This window comes from Aristolochia californica, unplaced genomic scaffold (genome assembly GCF_029961685.1).
Source record: "Aristolochia californica isolate CCGP_79_NKW_82.1479 unplaced genomic scaffold, dmAriCali1.0.hap1 SCAF_12, whole genome shotgun sequence".
Lineage (NCBI taxonomy): Eukaryota > Viridiplantae > Streptophyta > Magnoliopsida > Piperales > Aristolochiaceae > Aristolochia > Aristolochia californica.
The window spans coordinates 24,885,509-24,904,816 of NW_027181793.1; the positions used below are offsets into that span (position 1 = coordinate 24,885,509).

General features: G+C 38.3%; 1 protein-coding gene across 4 annotated transcripts; it reads left to right on the plus strand.

Annotated features, from left to right (window-relative positions):
* The first annotated feature begins 1,588 nt into the window (after window positions 1–1,588).
* Window positions 1,589–13,000, plus strand: LOC137945399 (protein HEADING DATE 3B). 4 transcript variants are annotated; one of them, XM_068791274.1, is made up of 5 exons: window positions 1,589–2,660; window positions 3,274–4,247; window positions 11,374–11,425; window positions 11,555–12,609; window positions 12,788–13,000. In XM_068791274.1, the coding sequence occupies exons 1-4, from the start codon at window positions 2,439–2,441 to the stop codon at window positions 12,596–12,598; spliced, it is 2,292 nt and encodes a 763-aa protein (XP_068647375.1). In that variant the 5' UTR covers window positions 1,589–2,438; the 3' UTR covers window positions 12,599–12,609; window positions 12,788–13,000. The 4 variants fall into 4 exon arrangements, with proteins under 4 accessions (XP_068647375.1, XP_068647376.1, XP_068647377.1 ...); XM_068791275.1 differs by having other exon boundaries at window positions 3,274–3,370; window positions 3,497–4,247; window positions 11,555–13,000; XM_068791276.1 differs by having other exon boundaries at window positions 3,274–3,370; window positions 3,578–4,247; window positions 11,555–13,000.
* The last annotated feature ends 6,308 nt before the right edge of the window (window positions 13,001–19,308 follow it).

Genomic DNA, 19,308 nt, shown 5'->3' on the forward strand with positions numbered 1-19,308 from the left:
GCTTCAATGTTCTGAAACACATTTTTCCATCGCAATTTCCTGATATAAAAACGACTGTGGATTCCACATTTGAGCACTTTTAAAATATAAAACGAAAAGCACCAATCCAGTTCCTGGACTTGCTTAAGATAAAGTGCGGTAGGTTATGATTTAAAAGACTCACAAAAGAATGGACTTGGGCGTGACACATTGCATACAGTGACAAAATGACTACATTAACAGAGAATCTTGTAGATTCCATCTCCATGATTTGGCATGACATGGACCCTCTATTTAATTCAGAAAGTGGAATTCACAGCATCTGCAAACTGTTATTTTATTGTCCCGTAGAGTTATCCGAGGGTATCAAGATTTAATGTCAGACAGCATATACAAAAGAATAACCCTGATAGTTGTCTAAGTGCCAATTGCATTATAGTTTAGTATGAGGAGCACCCCCCTGACAGATTCTAGAATTCGTCCCTTGGGTGTCCGATTATCCTAAGTGGCTCTTTGCAGAAATTGATTCATTAGTTAATCTGGTTTTCCACATATGATTAACAATTCTTAAATGGGTCACTGTGCTTCTTTAGAGAAAAAAAAAAGATTTAATAAGCAGCCAACCTATCATAAGACAAAGTTTTCATCTAAATCTTATCCATAGACGTATTTAAAACAAATATGTTACAATGAAAAACTATTGTTGCCCACATGCCTCAATTTCTTTTTCAATTAGACGAAGCTGACTTTTATATTTAAACCTGGGTTAGATTAAAAGAAGAAAACCCATACAGGATTTAGAGATACTTATTATTTATGAGATTATATGAGTTAGGAAGATAATCAATTCCTACCTAAATGGCAAATGTGTACAGCTAACAAAAAAGTGACTTCATTTTTTAAATCTAAGACGTACTTAGGAAGTTGGGTTTTTCAAAGTAATTAAAAAAGTGCTCAACTCGTTAATTGAATTGAATCTCAAAGAAGAAAGAGATATCTGGTGAACTCGGTTCCTAAGGGGAAACATACCCACTTTCTGGTTCTTAGTTATTCAATCATCTTTGTTAAATACTTCTGCTCGTGGGCAATAGTATTTAATATGGAAAGTTGGTATCGTGTCTTTTACTCTAGTTTTGGCTTGAGATGCACTGATTCGGATTTTGTCAGACGCAAAAGGTTTGGAATTATACAACTAGATTGAGTGATCGCCATGTGATGTTCACTTTTGTTCGAAGCGTAATTTTAGGATTTGATAATTTAAAATTTTAGATGAAAAACGCAATTTTTTTTTAAAAACGAAGCTCTGTGTCTTTAAAGCTTTGAATCAATTTTACTACTGGGCAGTGGGCACTAATAAATAATTGATTGATGGTGCAGGAAATTGGTGGCACTTGCCAAATCTGAGGTCGAGGCTCACCCACCGTGACTCTGATCTGTAACAGATCTGTCGTCTAGATATTGCAATTTCAGAAATGTGAATCTGTGGCTTGCGGGAAGAGAACTCCATGTGGGGTTGTCTGACTCTTAGCTCTGTCGGCTCTCTCCCTACGGTCTACAGAGTTTCTCTCTCTTCGCTGTCTTTGTACAACCCCCACTGGTCAGGAGGTTGGGATTTGAATGAGTGCGTGAGCCGGGTTGGACTTGTCTGTCGGTGTCCCTGGGGCTTGCGCTTTTCTCTCGCTTTTTCTAGATGAGGATCCGCCGACTTGTACCAAAGCGGTTACGCCCGGCGACTGCTCGTCGAACTCGAATCTTTCTTTCTCGCACGTCTGCCTCATATATTAGGTGTTAGATATCGTTCCTCCTTTCTCTCAGGCCATCGTCATCTTCGAACTTGGGCCAAGGGATTTGTCTTTTCAGCTTTTTTTTAGGTCGAGAGAATCGGATTGAGATTGGAGACTCGGATTCCGGAACTGGGTTTTCGTGGAAAGAAACAGGGAGCGGGCTTCTCTCCTTGGGTAGTTTTTTCGAGGAAGTATTGGGTGTGGATGCATGGGGTAACCTTTGCTTTTGGAAGCGGTGAGCCTCGAGGAATAAATTCACAGAGGGTTTTCTCGTGTGATGCAATATTGAGCTGAACAGTTGAGAAATTCTTAAGAGGGTTGCTTTTGTTCTGCTTCGTTTTCGTTGAGATTATCGAAATTTAGAGGTGGTTTTTTGCTGAGGAGCTTGGTCGCGTGAGATTTCGAACTGGGTCATTCAGGAATTCTATTACTCCTCTAGGTGTGCTTGTAAGACGCAGGAATTCCTGATAAAGCTAGAATTGTAGGCGTTCCTCGTTTCATTTTCCGTCTTATTGAAGATATTGGAAGACTGCAAATTTTGAAAGGTTCAGTAGTGACCACTTGTGGATCGAAATTGGGTTTCGATTGAGGCTGGACTGATGGGATTCTGTGGCGACTCATGTGAAAAGATTGGAAGCTCTGCGTAATAGACGCTCTAGAAGACTGAAAGGGACCATGAGAGGCGGAAAAGATGACGAGAAGATCATGGGGCCATTGTTTCCTCGGCTTCATGTCAACGATACGGAGAAAGGTGGGCCGCGTGCACCGCCTAGGAACAAGATGGCGCTTTACGAGCAGCTTAGTGTTCCTTCTCAGAGGTTCAATCCAGGTGGACCAGGGCTCCCGCACCCACCTCATGCCACAAACTCCATACTTCCTTCAGCGTCTTCCAGTCAGGTTCGTTTAGAAAGCTTCTCCAATTTAATTTGCTTGTGAGCTGTTCATCAACTTCAATTTAGACGTCAGGTTTGAATTAGCTTGGGGCTGGTAATTCATTGAAAGCCTCGATTTTAATTTTCGTCTCATTCACTGATATGATAGTTTTATCATTCCAAAAGAAGTATATGATTTTTATGGTTTTTTTTTTGTTATTTTTTGGAGACTTGTTTTTTTATTATTTCAATTTTTTTGTGGGAGGCATATGCTTTTGATTTCGTAAGTTGATGGTTTCATGAAGAGAAACAACATATGTAAGCATTAGATGCAGAATTGTATTGGTTTTTGAGCTGATCATGAACGTTTATTAACAAGTGATATAAGACATAAAGTTGAGGTTCATATACTCAACTTTACAGATAGTCTGTTATCATGTTTGGTCATTGGTTATTCATTTTCTTGCAGAAGTTAAATGATTAATCTGTTGAATCGTTTCTTCTTGTTACTGTTTTAAGTACTCAAGTTTGGTTCTACTATGCAACAATGTTTGGTTATATGGACATTAGGTTTAAAACTTTGTCGGTTTTTTATTGTATCTTTGTTGCTCAACCAGTGATGGAATTCATTCATGTAGGGTATTGGCCATGAAAGGACTGTATTTCCTTCATTTTACTTTCCTTCAACTCCTCCTACCCATTCCACAGAGAAGCTGTGTCCTCGAACGTCAGAGGGTATGAATGTAAACAATGCCCTTGCCAACTTCGAAATAAAATCTACAACAAATTCTAGTAGTATTCCTTCGAATTTCAAGAGGCAGTTTTCTCAAACTGCTGAACATACTTTGCTTTGCTTGCAAGATCTCTCTACTTCAAAGACATCTTATGGGAAGAAATATGGCGATGAAGATGATTTTTGTGTTCCTACCTTTGTTCCCTCAGGAGCCCCAGATGGGCTGGATGAAGAAAGGCAAACACCTTTATGTACAATAAATCCCAGCCAAGCTACAGTTGCTGCTGCAAACAGTGCAAGAAAAAGTGTCAAGGCCACTTGTAATTCATCGCACCTCCAGGATCTAAACAATAAGCCCCTGAAACGGAACAACCTCTCAGAGTTGAAGTCAAGACAACATGGAAGAAACACAATTGATCACAGCCATAAAGATATCCCAACAAATAAAAGCTCTAATGACAAAACATCTTCACGTGCATCTAGTGGAGACAAAATTATTGAACCCTCAAGATGTGCCAAGGAATCTTTAAATGAGTCAATACCAAGAGATTCGGTTAATAAATTTGAGAATGCCGGAAGTTTAGGGCAACCACTCCAAGACCAAAACACAGATAGGGCAAATGTCTTGAGGATGAGAAGCAAACAAGGTATTAAAACATCCCTTGCCAATTGTTATAGGGATCTTCATGAGGAGGAAAATTGTAGCATGGAAAGTGAAGAGAATCTGTGTGGGTCCCGACATGTCAGTAATGGGGAGAGAAATGATGATTCAGAGTCCTCCATGGTGGATTGCGTGCCAGTAATGGAGATATCTCCTGATGATGTTGCGGAGATTATTGGTCAAAAGCATTTCTGGAAAGCCAGAAGAGCAATTGTCAAGTTAGTATCCATGTTCTCTCAGTTTGCTATTTCATTTGTGTAATTGTTTGCAAATCTAATTTTAAATTGGGTTGGATGTGGATCATGGGTTGGTTGGTGCTGTCTAAATGGAACTGTTGTGCAGCTTAAACACTACTGCATCCTCTTATATGTTTATTTATTTGAATGGCTATTATACATTTATTTTAAAACTTAATTTGTCTTTATTCTTGAAAATCTTGCTCCCAAACACATATTCACCGTGCTGTCTTGTCATATTGTGCCGTTTGGCTCCCCTTTTTCTCGTCTTATAGCACTCATCATAGTGTGAACAATCTTTCATATTTGTGACCGTTCGTACCTTGTGAATTAACCTGCCCAATTTGCAGATGCTCTTACTTAGAAGTATGAGTATTTGAGATATGAACATGAAAATTCTGTCGTGATGATCATTTTATTATGGCACAAATTTTTATACTTTCTTCTGGGCCTGCTCTCTTTATCCTTCTCCTCAAAGATGTCAAATCATAATTAATGATGTCATGGGAAGAGTTCTAGAGTCTGGCATGTTGGCTAATGGATTTTCGGACATTACCTACAGTTGGAAGAAAATATTGCAGAAACTTACATCTCCAAAAAGAGTATAATCCTGTTTCCTGTAACCTATGTTACTGCATTTTTTTTGTTTTCAGTTATTTTTAGAAAGTGGAACCAAGTATCCTGGGAAATAGAAGAATTTAATGATTGAGTGCTTATCTAATCCTTTGCATATTACTTTAAACATAACCGTGCAAAACATAGAGGCATGGGAGGCTTTGTTGGGATTATAGAATCTTTAACCTAGAGGCAGAATGCTTTAGAGGGACGTGTGAGTTCTTTTTAAACCTTGCAGATACGCCTTGTTTTTTAATTACTTTTACTCTTTGGCAGGGTATTATTAACTAGATGTCCATTCTCAAAGTTTTCACTTTCTTGACAGAATTGACCTATGTTTGATGAACTTGGAATTTTGGAGGAGGAAAAAAAGGAATAATTTTAATAGCTTATTAGAATGTTGTTCTAATTGCTATAAGTTTAGCTTGATGAGTTTTCCACTCTATTATATCATTCGTTAGTTTTCTCACTAGGATGGAGCCACTAAATGATTGGAATAGTTTTTAAAAAAGATTTGCATCTATTGAAAACCAGGTCCACAGATTCTGTATCGATACTTTTTTATCACTCCATCACAATGTGAATCTCATGTGGAACCGCCTTAATAACTTGACCTTTTGGCTCATGCTCAACGGTTACATGGGTGTGTATGCATGTAATCAACATTAACAAAAACAAAAAATGGTAGAAGCGCCTGATGATATTGTACTATAGCCTCTAAATATATATTGTCCCAATTGATTGTATCTTATAGTGACAATAGGGTTTTTTATGTGGATTATTTTAATCTGGAAGCATAGTTGAGAAAGGTGGAGAATTGAAGCTAATGGTGGCAAACAATCTCTTCAAGAGCAACTAACACTTGTTGGCCTAATTTGGCATTTATTGTTGAATAAAGGTGCATATGTGATGTAGAAGAAGCAAACAACTATCACATGGTTGACCTACACCCCTTCCAGTGGGGAAGGCATTATGTTATAGATACAACTATTTTCGTGCCTTGCCATGCCTTTGATATTAGCAAAGTCAGTATTTAGCCTATCTATTGGAAGTCTTATTTTTCTTGAGCTTACAATATTCAAATGTTGTGGAACTTAAGATTTTGGGGGGGTTATTACAGGTGTTTATAAGGAATATGTCATCTGATAGCATGTGTTTGTCTGTTCTTCATGGGAGTCATGTTAATGCTAATGTTGAAGAGCAGGTATGGAAAAGTCTCACATGACTCTCACAAGAAGAAGTCTTACAGAGCCAGAATTATTATGAAATGAGGTCTCATAGAAGAGTTTCGGTTTAAAGGTGTTTTAGTTATGGTAGTATTCTATTTATGTTCAGTTGTTCAATTATTCTAGGACTTTATCTTTTAGTGTTTAACTTTGCGTGTAATTAGGACACTGGTAGTTTAATTGTAATTGGATTTTACTACTTTCCTCTATTATAAATAGATGTTTATGTACTCAAATTACATCAAGTTAGTGAAGTTTTTTCTCTTTTTCAAAAATTCAACATGGTATTAGAGCGGGTTCTGTGACTTGAGTCGGTCAACCCACAAATATAATGTGATCCTTTTCTAATCAATCATATCTAGTACTTTAGGTTCGTATTATCTTTTTTCTTTCTTTCCTGTCCCACTACCCGTTTATTTCTTGGCGTTCATACCTCCATACTGAACTTTTCATATTGAAAATTATATATTTACAAAAAGAGCTTCGAGTCTATTTTCCAAGGCAAAAAGAAATTTGGCAATTAGAGTTTTCTACAAAGAGAAATAGTAAAGGTCAGACCGCAAGAGAGGTTCCAACAACAACAAAAGGTTTCACTTTTTGAGCCATTTTAAGCCATAAAGAATGAAACTTTATTTGGAGTTTTATGTGTTAAAAGAAAGATAAGTATATTTTCTACCTTATCAAACCAATTCTCAATTCGAGTTTTTCAGAGGGAGATATCAATTTTGCAAGGGTCAATAGTCATACTGGCTAAAGAAGAGAAAGAGTACTCAGTTCGGCTAGATTACAGAGTTAGAAATCTATCAAATTCTTTCTCTCAAAATAATTATATTTTATTAAGACATATTATACTTGGATGAAATGTATCAAAGTTTAGTTCCAGAAGGAGAGAATTTCTTGTTAATCTGATCTATATCAGATATTTGCATTGGATGACGCAAAAGTCAAGCTACAAAACGAAGAGAATCAAGAGGTCATAAAAAATTCAAGAACAATTTTTTTTTATGTCAAATTAGATATCAAATTAAAGTTCTTTGAGGCTAATTTCTTTAGCAACAAACCATTTGTGATTCTGAGCTATATTTTTGGAAATATTGATAAAAGAAGTTCCAAAGGTCAGTTCTACCGAAAATCTCTCATTTTATCTTATTTCCTCCCCTATTACCTTTTCGGGCATTGATGTGAATTCAGTTTTCTTTTCTCCTAAAATTCGAGTTTTTTTAGCCAAAAATTTCTTCTAATCAGAGAATTTTGGTTCGACTTAATCACTCCATGATGTGCTTATTCAAGATATGCAACATCTTGCATCAATGTTATTTTCAAGTTTTGTGTTTTTGTTACTTGGTTGTATATCTTCTGCATAGTTAACTCCGAAAAACTATAGTCACTCCAAAAAAAAGTTATACTTAGTCAAATTTGTTCAGTTATTTCATTACTACCGTTAAAATCTTCTTCTTATTAAAGTGTTGGTTATTTTCTCTTCCTTTAATCCCCCATTTCCTTTTTGCTTGGCAGTCTTTCTTTTACCATCCTTTTTTTACTCTCGTTTATCCCCTTTGGTGTGTTGCTTTGGTTGGTACTTTTTTTATATATGTGGGTGTTTTTAAGTCCAATGGAATTTTTTTATCGGTACCCTTGGGTTTTTATCACCGTCTTGTAAGTGACAAGCATTACCTACTTTAGTGATTATTATCATTATTTTTGTTTGAAATCCATTGAGAATGGTTTCAACTTATGTTTTTATCACCTATTTTTTACTTTTTGAGTCTTTGTGTCCGGTTTCGTACTTATTCTTGGGACACCTTGATAGAGGAGATCATTACTACAACTATTTTGTTTGTTTCAAGTTGGGATCATTGCATTTACCTCCCAGTTTGAGGGGGAGAATAGAAGGAGAAGTATGGGGATGAGATTGGAAGTTGAGTGCTGCAGTGGTTGCGCCTCCTTCTAAATTCCACGTTTGAGAAAAAGGTAGTATAATTTATGATGAAAAATTTTACATGTTGTGGTAATTTTTATGTGGCCAAAATATTCAAGAAAGGGGGAGCAAAAAAAATGAAGATTTTGCATCTGTGAAGAATTTTTTTCAGTAAAAGAAAATTGAAGACTAAGAATTTTTTTCATTGCAAGCTAAAGTTATAAACTAAAACTCTTCTATGAGACCTCATTTCATAATAATTCTGACTCTGTAAGACTTCTTGCACCTGATAAGTAACACAAGGGAATTTTGGAGTATTCAAGTCTGTAGGGTGTGAAGTAGTCATGTTCATGCAAGCAATATTGAAGATAATTTTGTTATGTATTTTTCAACAATACTTACAAAGTCCTTTCAGAAGGTGATGGAGTGAGAAACAGTGTGGTTTGTTGCTGTAAGAATATTTGTTAGTTCTAAAAGCTTTTGCTTGAAAACAGTAGCAAGCACTCTTTTTCTGTAGTATGATTTAGAACCTTGATTTGAGGGGGTAGGTCCACAGGGTCTTGGTCTTTGTCAAATATTGGACATATTTCTAGATCTTGTCGTTGTTCAAACCTGATCTTGGTCTTTGTTAAAATAGACCCCTTTGCGGATATTGTCATTGCTCACACAGATCAGTCCCAGAAATTGAAGTGATTTTTTTTGGTATAAGATGGAAGCATACACAAAGAAACAGAGCTCCAACATGAGTATTATACAAGGGGATTGGGGAAATAAAAAATGTATTTCACCTGCAAAGGTAAAAAAAAGAAAATGCTATTGCCACAAGGTCTTCTTGAGACACTTCAAACCAAGCTTTTGAATCCAAGACATGGCCAAAGCTCCCTGTAACCTTCTTGTTGTGCAAAATCTCAGGGATCTTGAAAGCTGAGCTTTACTTTTCTATTGGTCATCTAGTGAGAAGGTGATTCTCTGTCAAATAGCAGGGTTTGGAGATGTTGTCAGAATAGGTCATCCTAGAGAAGAGCCTCCCTTGTGGAGCCCTCTTTGTTTTTCTTTCTGCCTATAGTAACTGTGATCTTTAATGTGTATCTATATTATTTCTGAAATAGAAAAAGGAGATGGGTTTTTTCTGCCATCATCACAACAGATAACCTATTCTATTTCATCTTTCTCTATACATGCACATCAAAGTGGTAAAAAGAAGTTGATATTTATCACATCAATTTGAAATCAGGTTTACCTGGAGGCTGTTTCATTGGGTTAAAATTGAGGATGTGGGATTGTTGAGAAAAGGAGAACACAGTGACGTTCTTGAATTTGGTGTGACTGGGTGTACATAAGATTTAGAGGTCTTTGCCGTGGTACAATGATTCCATTGAGTGAAATTTCATGACACTTTGAAGTGTTTTGCTTTTTGGAATCTGGAAAGGAAGCTTTTGCATGAGTCATCAAAGGAGTTAACAAGTCTCAAAGGATGATAAACACGGTTGAAAATGGTAAGGAAGAATTAGAAAGTTGGGAATTGTAAAGAGTGAAGCTACGGGAATCATTGTTTAATCATTGTTTGTGGTGCTATCAATCCTTTCGTGGAAAAAGCAGTGAAATTAAAAGGTGAAAACCACCCTTGCTGGACCCCAGAGAAATGTTTGAGTAGAATCTTCGCCAGGTGTTGGAACATTATGAGAGTTCCTGTGGGACTGAATTTGGCCCATCCAGTTCTTAAAGGGTGACTATTTTCTGATCCAGAATCAAACCTGTTACTTTATGTGGTGAAATAGTTTCTTATTATATTGTTGATAATCCTAGTGTCAAAGGGGTGACTCATTCTCCAAAAAAGGGCGACTCCTATATTGTGGTCTTGCTGTTGTTGAGAGAGTTAACTAGTTTAGTATTTTATGGAAGAATTTTCAGCATTTTTTTTGTGGGGAAAGGCAAGGATGTTCATCTGTAAGTAAAAAAGGCATCCCGTAGACTCATGTATGGTGAACAATTAGGTGCGTGTTTGAAAAAGGAGGAGATTCTAAAGATACATACAGTGTTGTTTAAGTTGTTCTTTTGTTGCATTTTTGCTTTGTAATCCTGTGATTATGGACATACTTGCTTTTACAAATCCAAAGATCCTCCTTTGCCTTGTTGTTTCTCTATATTAGTTGTTTAGTCTTGATTAGGGATTCGTTTTCTTGAGGTGCATGCCTGGCTGTAGTTGTTCATACCGTTTACTATTACTTGATGGCAGTGTCTCCTATTTTGTCCTATCTTGTGGTAAAGGTCAGGGCCATAATGCTAAACTGCCCTGTGACTTGGAGTTTATCTTTGATTTCTTTAACCAGGATGAGTGATTTGTTCTTGTATCCAGTGTTGCAATATCTTAAAATGTATATTATATATAATTTATGTTCATAATTGTTGTATAATTTGGGTTATGTAGGGTTATTAAATTAGGCTTAATGGGATGGGTGGCATTGTATTGGGCCCATTGACCATTTTGTAACAGTAAAACCTAAAGCTTAAATACATAATGAAAGGGGGAAAAACTCCAACAGGAAGAATTATTTTCGTCTCTCGTGTTCCTTGTCTTCGCCGAGAAACCAGAGAGCTCAACGCTCTCTCTCATCTGGACTGTTCCGTCAGTCCCGTGAGATAGTGGTGGTTCCGTCCACCACTGTAGGAGCTGTGAGCTCCCTGTTAGGCTGTGCCGTCAGCCTCTGTCTGACGCATTTCGTCTCCGTGAAGACCAGAGTTCTGTGGGTCTTAGTTCGTCGTCAGAAACCTACATTGACATCCAGTACTAGTTGATCATCTTTGATTTCTTTTGCCAAGATGATTTGACTTATTTCTTATTTTGTTCGAATTGCTTAATTCGTTTTCATTTGTTGTTGTTGGGAATCAAGTCCAATTCAGCTATAGAGATGCTTTTAAGGCCTTTTCTCCTAGTGGCTTATACTCTTCGACCTTTTTGTGCCTGTATATTGTTCCATTAACTTCAATTGGATGATATTTGATAGGAAAGAAAGAAATGAAGGCTGAACAGGTTGAGAGCCTCCTCCATTTCGCCCTTCTTTTCTTTCTCTGTTTATCTCTCTGCACTTCTTATTGTATGAGACTCATTTGTTCCACCGTAGTCCAAATTTCATGGGAAACAAAAGAATGCTGAAAGTTTGGATTCACCATATGCATCCCCCCTAGAGGGTTTTGTTGTTATTGCAGAGCCTCGTCTTGCTATTTTTTCATGTTTATGTTTTTGGATTTCCTCACTTTTCCACATAGCGCTTTCTATTCTTATCTTATGACTTCTGTTAATGTAATTGTGTAAAACGTTAAAAGTTTGGTTTCTTATTCTTGCTTGCAGTCAACAGAAGGCTTTTGCATTCCAAGTGTTCGAGTTGCATAGATTGATAAAGGCAAGCAGTTTGGTTTCCTACCCTGAAAGAGAAAAATGAAAGAACAGAAAAACTGTAAATACTCATTCCATATATATATTCGATAGTGATGTGTAGAATGCTGATCCTTGATTTTAAATCTTTGAACAGGTGCAGAGGCTGATTGCAGGCTCCCCACATATGTTGCTTGAAGATTACCCATTCTTAAAATCACCCAAGGTTTCTTCAAAGAAGATATTGCCATTGGATAACCTTCTGAAACCGCTACCACCAGAGACTAAGCAAAAAGATGACTCTCAAAGGATGAGCCAGACCACAGAATGCCTGAGCAATAATCTATCAGGGAGGCCTCCCATTCCTTCTGGTGAAAATGGAGTCCACAGAATGATTGCCAGTCAAACTTCAAGTTATGGGCCCTATATGCCAAATATGCCGGTAACACCAATGGGTTCTGACAATAAAGCTGGTCCCTGGTGTTTCCCCCCGTGGTTAGTTCCTGTAATATCCCCTGCTGAAGGACTCATTTTCAAGCCTTACACAGGTCCATGCCCACCACCTAGGGCATTCATGCCCCCAGTCTATGGAAGCTGTAGTCCTCTTAGTCTGCCTCACATGCCTGGTGACTTCATGGGTCATGCCTGTGGGGTCCCAGTTCCTCCACAGCAACAACGAGTTGGGGTTATCTCGGGCACTTCAAATTACTGTCCTCCTTATGGGTTTCCAGTCATGAACGCCTGTATGTCCACTGCAGCTGTCGAACAGGTGAACATGATGAGTGTATCGTGCCCTTCCCATGGGCAAGCTGAACAATCAACTGGAGAGGCCAATTTCAACGTGAACTCTAAAGTCTTACGTAATACTGGCAACGGGAAGAGAGAAGGGAGAGAAGGCATCGCAAGCAGTGGTTTGAGGCCCCGTAGCTCGAAAGACAGTGAAGTGCATGGGAGTACAGCCAGTAGCCCTTGTGATAATGGACAAGGTGGAGGTCATGTTTCAGACGCCATGAATCCACTTCCCCTTTTCCCTATGGCTCCAGCAACTGATGGCTCTGCCGGAACACCACTGGTCCAAAATAGCAACCAGCAGGCAAGGGTTATCAAGGTTGTGCCACATAATCGAAGGTCTGCAAGTGAATCAGCGGCACGTATTTTCCAGTCTATTCAAGAAGAACGACAACAACCAGACTTACATTGACTTTACACAAGGTAGACGATATTCCCTTGACCTATCTGAATCATGATGTTGTGTACAAGATCATGCTCGTGGGTGTGAGGTGTTTGATACTTTGTACAATCTTGGTTTTGCTTTACCGTGTTACTTACTTTTTTGTACATAGTATGTATTCCAGAGTGAAGTAGTGTTTTGCTCTTTTCTTTTATGCAGTGTTTAACAGGTGTTTTGGGGACATAATCCCAATGGGGGATGGTAAAATTTTGGAGGATTAATGAGATGGTTGAGTAAGTGAGTTAATGTTTTTTCTTCCCAGTAACTGTCTGTTATGTAGTCTATTCATTTCGGCTTTGTCTTGTACTTGAACTGTGAAATAAAAGGAAACAGAAAGGCTTCTTGACTTGTGCATTAAAGACTGGTTCTGATATTGGGTGAAACCTTATGCATTTCTCTGTTCTCTTCAGAGCACTATCTTTGCATTTCTAAATCCACTGTTTGTTGCAAAGCATTGATGTCTGTCTGATGATAATACTCACATCTTTATCTGTTCGATATTCTGGAAGTGGCTGCTCGTGACCATATTTGGTCAAAGGATCCTGTGCTTGAAATCCTTGATTGATTGAGGCAGCTACTCGGGCTGAAACCATTTTAAATTATGTAACCAGATTACAGATCCAGTGAAAAGCAGATACAGCCGTCTTCGATCCTCATTTTCGTGTTGGCTCTATCTCATGGGTAGTCAGGAACCTGCAATTGAGCAATTAGTGCCTGTGGATGCTGTAAAACATCAACACACAGGAGATTACTGATGAAGACCTCGCAAGCGAAATGGCTGCTACTCATCTGTGTTGCCACGTCTGTTCCCATTTGGTTTGGTATTTAAGATCTCTCTTTCCCCTTCTATCACGGTGGCTCTATCTGCTAACCCCTTGAGAGAACTGAGCCAATATCCCACCGGCCTGTCCTGAAACATTTGCCACCAGTTTCCACCCTACGGGTCCTGGAGCAATTTTCTTTTCATGGTCAAGTTGGCAGAGGGAAAATTAAGATGGATTTATCAGAAGTTTTCTGGAAGCAAAAAAAAAAAAAACCATATTCTTGACGGATATAACTATTCTATTATTTGATTTCATGTAGATCTTGCATCATTAGCCTGTGCCCATATTGAATAAGTGATACATAGATCTACAACCCATAACATTATTAAAAATATTTTTAATTTCTTTTATTTTATAATTGAATTAACTAAAGCTAAGATCATATAATTTTTGCTATCATGCAAGGCATTCAAGGATTTAGGTATATTTTGAGAGAGATTAAATTGAAAAGTTGGTTATTTGTGTTATTAATTTAAAAAAAATCCCTAAAAAAATGCTCTCTGCGTTTATACTGTCGTCGGGATTGTTAACGTGTGATCATCTTCTTCCTTTCTTCGCTATGGAGTTGGTCCCGGAGGCACCCAAAGGCTTTCCCCGGAGGCAGAGCTGCTTTGAATGTCGGGAGAAAGCCGATTTGAAGCCAGTTGAGTAGGTACTGGCATGGGTTGCATCTAGTGAAGAAAATTCACTTTGATTAAGCGAAGGTTCATTTAATCCATGCAAAGACACTGTACGATGGGTAGATGAATTGGAGCATTGTTCAAGATCAGGAAGATATGGATGGTGTGGTTCCTGAGATTAGGATGATCGAAAGCTGGTTGTCTGTAGATATCGACGCAGTGGATAATATTCCCATCCGCATTCTATGAATGTACACCAATCCACCATGAAAAATGCGAATGCAATTCCTTGTTATGAGAGAAAGGAAAGTGATGGTAGTACTGATGACTGTAGACGATGAAGTGGTAAAGAACCTTGATGATGTTGACTGTAAATTTGTGGGCATGATTTAGATGCTTCCCTTGATCGTTATCTTTCTCCAGTAGCGTCCTTGCTACAGTAACGCCAAGGCTGACTGCATTAAAGATCATTACCACGACCGATCCTATAAGTCCGACATCTTAACCGGAAAAGTACAGAACTTTCTCCCCATAGCTATCTCTGAAATCCCAACTCATAGATTAAATTTAGAACCATTAAGAAACGAACTGATATAAGATCAAAGACCCTCGAACCAGAGATTTAAGTTAATAAGAGAAGAAGAAGAAGAAAAGATTATAGAATCTATGCGAACAAAAAGAAGAAAATGAAGAACGAATCCGACCGAAATGAACTCAATCTGGTGTGTGCCTAGATAGCTCCTAATTTATAAGCGATGTCTCAGTTCTTATGGCCTTGAATCTCAGTTCTTACGCATTGAGTTGGTCTAAGAGGGTGAATGAAACCTGATACGGACATGGTACCCAAAACCAAGACGTCCACCCTTGACAAAACCAGTTGAGGCCATGAGAACTTCAGGCACTAAAGCAGCTAGTATGCCCTGGGGCCAGCTCCATTGATTGTACTCAGGAAACTACTTGAGGGAGAAGCTCCTGATAGATGAGTACATTTTGGCTCAGTCAAGGGAGAGCTCTAGAGGGAGTGAGAAAGTAGCGCCAGCCTAGACCAAGAGTTCCCTATCGTACTCGTTATTTGCAAGGAAAGCACAATGGTTCAGGCAAAAACTAGCAAGGGTAAATTTAATCGAATTGTCCTTAAGTGCCTGTATATGTTCACTTACTTCTAATCCACATAACTCAATTCATTGAAATTGGCACGATTAATAACCTTTAAAGTTGTTTATAAAGGAAAGCCAGAGAGCTAGGTTGGCAAAACATTTAAGGGTTGTAACATGTAGCATCACACAACAGATTATTCATTTATTTCTTGAAAAAACTCATTGAATGACTCAAAGATTGACTACTGAAATAGAAACTTATATGTTGATCTCATGATTCTCACTAAGATGATTTTGATGATAACAATCATTCAAGTTACTAATGATATATATTATATATATTGTGCAACTTAAAAAGCCCTTAAAAGAAAATTTTGGATAACATATTAGTTCTGAGTAGCAAAAGACTATCCGAACGACCCATAGATTAAAAGGGAACAAGTAGTTCATGATAAAAAAACACACCATCCAAATGACCTAGCAGTAATGTTTGATTGAACAAGAAAAAGAAACAATCAACTAGCATAGAAGATGTAAATTGGATAGGAGCAGTTGACCTCATAGCAAGAAGTTCACTTAAAAAGTTGCAGAATTGAAGTGTCAAGGGTCAAAGAAATCGAACTAACGCTTAGGAGTTAAGCACCTCAGTAGGAGAGATAGAAGCTATGAGGCAAAAAAACAAAAAAAAGTTAAATCCATCATAAGGACTTGACCCCTAGTATAAGGATCACATAAGGCAGGAAGGAGAGGAACATAACTTACAAAAAGTTTTAAAATTGAAAAAATCACGAGGAGTCGACTCCATAGCATAAGGATTTGACCTCATAAGGCAAAGAGTAGAACCGTTCTTAAAAAAGGCTCCTAAGCCTTCACACATGATTTGAGAAGATTTTGTAAAGAGTACTTACTTTTAATGTATCAATACACCTCTTGTAAGGCAAATATAATATAATCCATATAGAGTTCAAGTTGAACTACATCTCAGCACGAAATGGAATCGGAATCATGTGAGTCCTTTTCTTCCTCTTCACAGGCATTCAGAAGAAGATCCAGGACCTCCATAGAAGAAATAGGAGCCCCCGTTGTCTCCAGTCTCTGCTCCAATCTCTATATCGTAGCATTTTGAATTTGTAACAAATTTGTCTATTCCAGGAGGACTCTTGAAAGTGTTGGAATCATCCATGACCTGAAAATTCTTGAAATAGCTTGCTTTGCCTGAGCCTTCAGCAGGGAAATGGCCGCTACCCATTTCTGTCCCGGTGTGACGCATTTGTGTTCTGTCGTTGATAATTTCTCCTCCCCACTGCACCACAGAAGCACTTTCAGCCAAGGTGTTGAATAGAGACGCAGGCCAATATCCCACTTGGACGTCCTGGACGGTTAGCCACCAATTTCCACTGCTTTTGTCCTGTGAGAATTTCAACTTGTTAATTTAACGGAAATTCCAAGAAATATCTTTAGTCAGATTCAGTGTTTAGTGTGATATGGGGTATAAAAATTCCAAGAAATATTGGTAATTGTCGAAGTTCTGGGTTAGTCTATTTCTACTTCTTACCTTGATTACAGATATTGATAGCTCATGCTGCTCGCCTCCATAGGTGGACACAGGATTTAATGCAACACCAAGAACTATTTCATTGCTTGTCTGAACAAATCCAGGACACTTCAGGTTGTAGCAGCCGGGACCCTTGTAGGCACTATTCTGTAACAGACATGCCAAAGAAAACAAAGAAGCAAGTAGTTGTTGCTATTAGTTTTCCGGTACACATCTAATTGATTGAGGGGATTTTGGAGCAAAATAAATGAAACTTACAGTCCAGAAGATAAACAGTCGTGTCTGGCTGTCGCCATATAAGGCTGGATGAACCTGTGCCATTATTTTTTTCTATGTCAATTCCGGATTTTAATTTGTTTGCATGAACGCTGGAGATTAGAAAACTTCTTTCATCAGTAGTGCTGGTTTCACTGTCCGTTCTTTGTCAATGAGAGAGAAAAGGAGAAGTAAAGACAAAGACCCACCCCACCCTTCCCCGTCAAAGAAAAAGACAGTGAGGGCTGGTCTGTGCCCCACCAGAGTTATGGAGAACCTCCCACCGGCTTGAAGAAGGACATGCCTGCCCTCCTCTTTAACAGGAGGAAATGAGTTGAGATAAGTTACAACTCTGATTGATCAATAGCTGACTCTTTCCGTGGAAAGGGCCGATATATATAGACTAAGGTTAAAGTCATAATCCAAATTCATGGTCTCTTAGGGTTACTTTTCTAAACTGGGACAAGAAACAAGCTTGATTGACGTGCCGAAGAGATTTATACCATCCATCCAGCTTCGACAGAGTTCAGATCACTGGTTTGATATCCGCCTGCCAAAACCCAAAGTTGGCTGAGGCTGAACTCTTTCGCTCCTTCAACTTTTGGGTTCCATAGATTGATGACGGCCTTTGCTCCGTAGTACTGGCCGGTTGTCGCAGACGCCACAGCGTACTGATCCACAGATTACAAATCATTTAACTTGTTACGGTGTCTGAAAGTAATACTGTACTGGGTTACGGATCATTCTTGCATCAGGAGAAAGTGCTGTTTTACCTCATGACCAGAATTGGGCGAGCTTTCACTGCTATTGTATGAATTAACATGCACTGCCCTTCCTCCTCTTGCTGTAGTGTCCAGCATTTGGTTCCGGAGCAGAGGAATCGTTCCTTCTGGGCATTTTCCGATTCTCTGCAGTCGTTTTTGTTGACGGAGAGAGGTGGGGACCTTCCCTGGCTCTAACGCAGTTGGGTAGATATTAGGCTTTATCTGTTGAAGAAAATTTCATTTGGGTTATCAAAAGAAGAGGCAGATGTGAGAACATCTGAGAATAGGAAAGACGTTAATGGATTCATGTCCATTAACGGTACTAAAATCTCGAAAAAAAGTGCAGACCTGGATGGTGTGATTCTTGAGTGCAGGATGATCGAAAGCTGGCTGTTTGTAGATATCAACACAATCAATAACGTCCCCGTCCTCAGTCTGCAAACATCATTTAACTATGAATTAGAACGCCTGTACCCAGCGGTTCAGTATTATCTGCTTTGCAGAAAAGAAAAACTAGGAAATTTTGGTGGTAGAGATACAATAACTACGGACCTTCATAGTCTTGATTGCTAACTCGTGGGCACCGTGCTTGTTCGTCCCACTCACTGTATTTTTCTTCCATGGCTTCCGTGCTTCAACTTCTCCATGGCTTAATGCATGAAATATCACTGCGAAGACAAGAGCAATACGTCCAAATCCGTAACCAGACCAGTCAGACTTCCTCGCCATGAGTATTTCTGTAAACGCAAAAACCAATAAACTGTTTTAGTGCTAAACATACACGGAACTCCGAAACAAAATCAAGAACAATCGGAGCATCAGTTCAAACCAAAAACAACGTGAAAATTTAACGAGCAGCCAAGTGTGTTTGCTGTCTTCCGTCTCGGGTGCTTCTTATTTATAGCTGAACTTAATTTACTGTGAACTCACTATAGTGTTCAAATCGTAGCAATTTTAATGGAATCTACTAATAAACCCGTGGCTGAGTACAAGTACAAGTAAATCTAAAAGTGTGAAACAGAAAAAAAGGTTAAACCATGGAGGCCAATCCCTTCCATAAGAAGATTGGAATGTAAGCCAAGTCAAAGTCAAGGAAGACCTGATTTTTTATTTAGAACAATTTATAAAAATTATAATTGAAAAAAAATCTTTTATTTATAAACCAAACGTGCTGAGCGAGCCATCCTCTCCTGTGCTTCTAACACCAGTCGTTAGCCTCGATACCTTGTCTCATACGATTGAGACCCTGGCCAAGAAATCTGGAGTTACTCATGCAACCAAAGATTCATGTAAGTTGGGTCAATGTTTATCCCAAAATGACTAGTTATTTTAGAAAATATATTTTTCAACTAATAAATTTAACATATTTGTTCTCATTAATCCATGCGGGATTATTCTTTAACATTTCTCCTCACGTATAGGTCCTCTGGGCTCTTATATGTGGATAATTTGGATGAAGGCCCCATATATGAGTACCTGCTCTGATACCATAATAAATTTTTATTTTCTAATAGATTGATGCATTTATCAAATTATATATATAAGGGAATGTATAATAACCATTC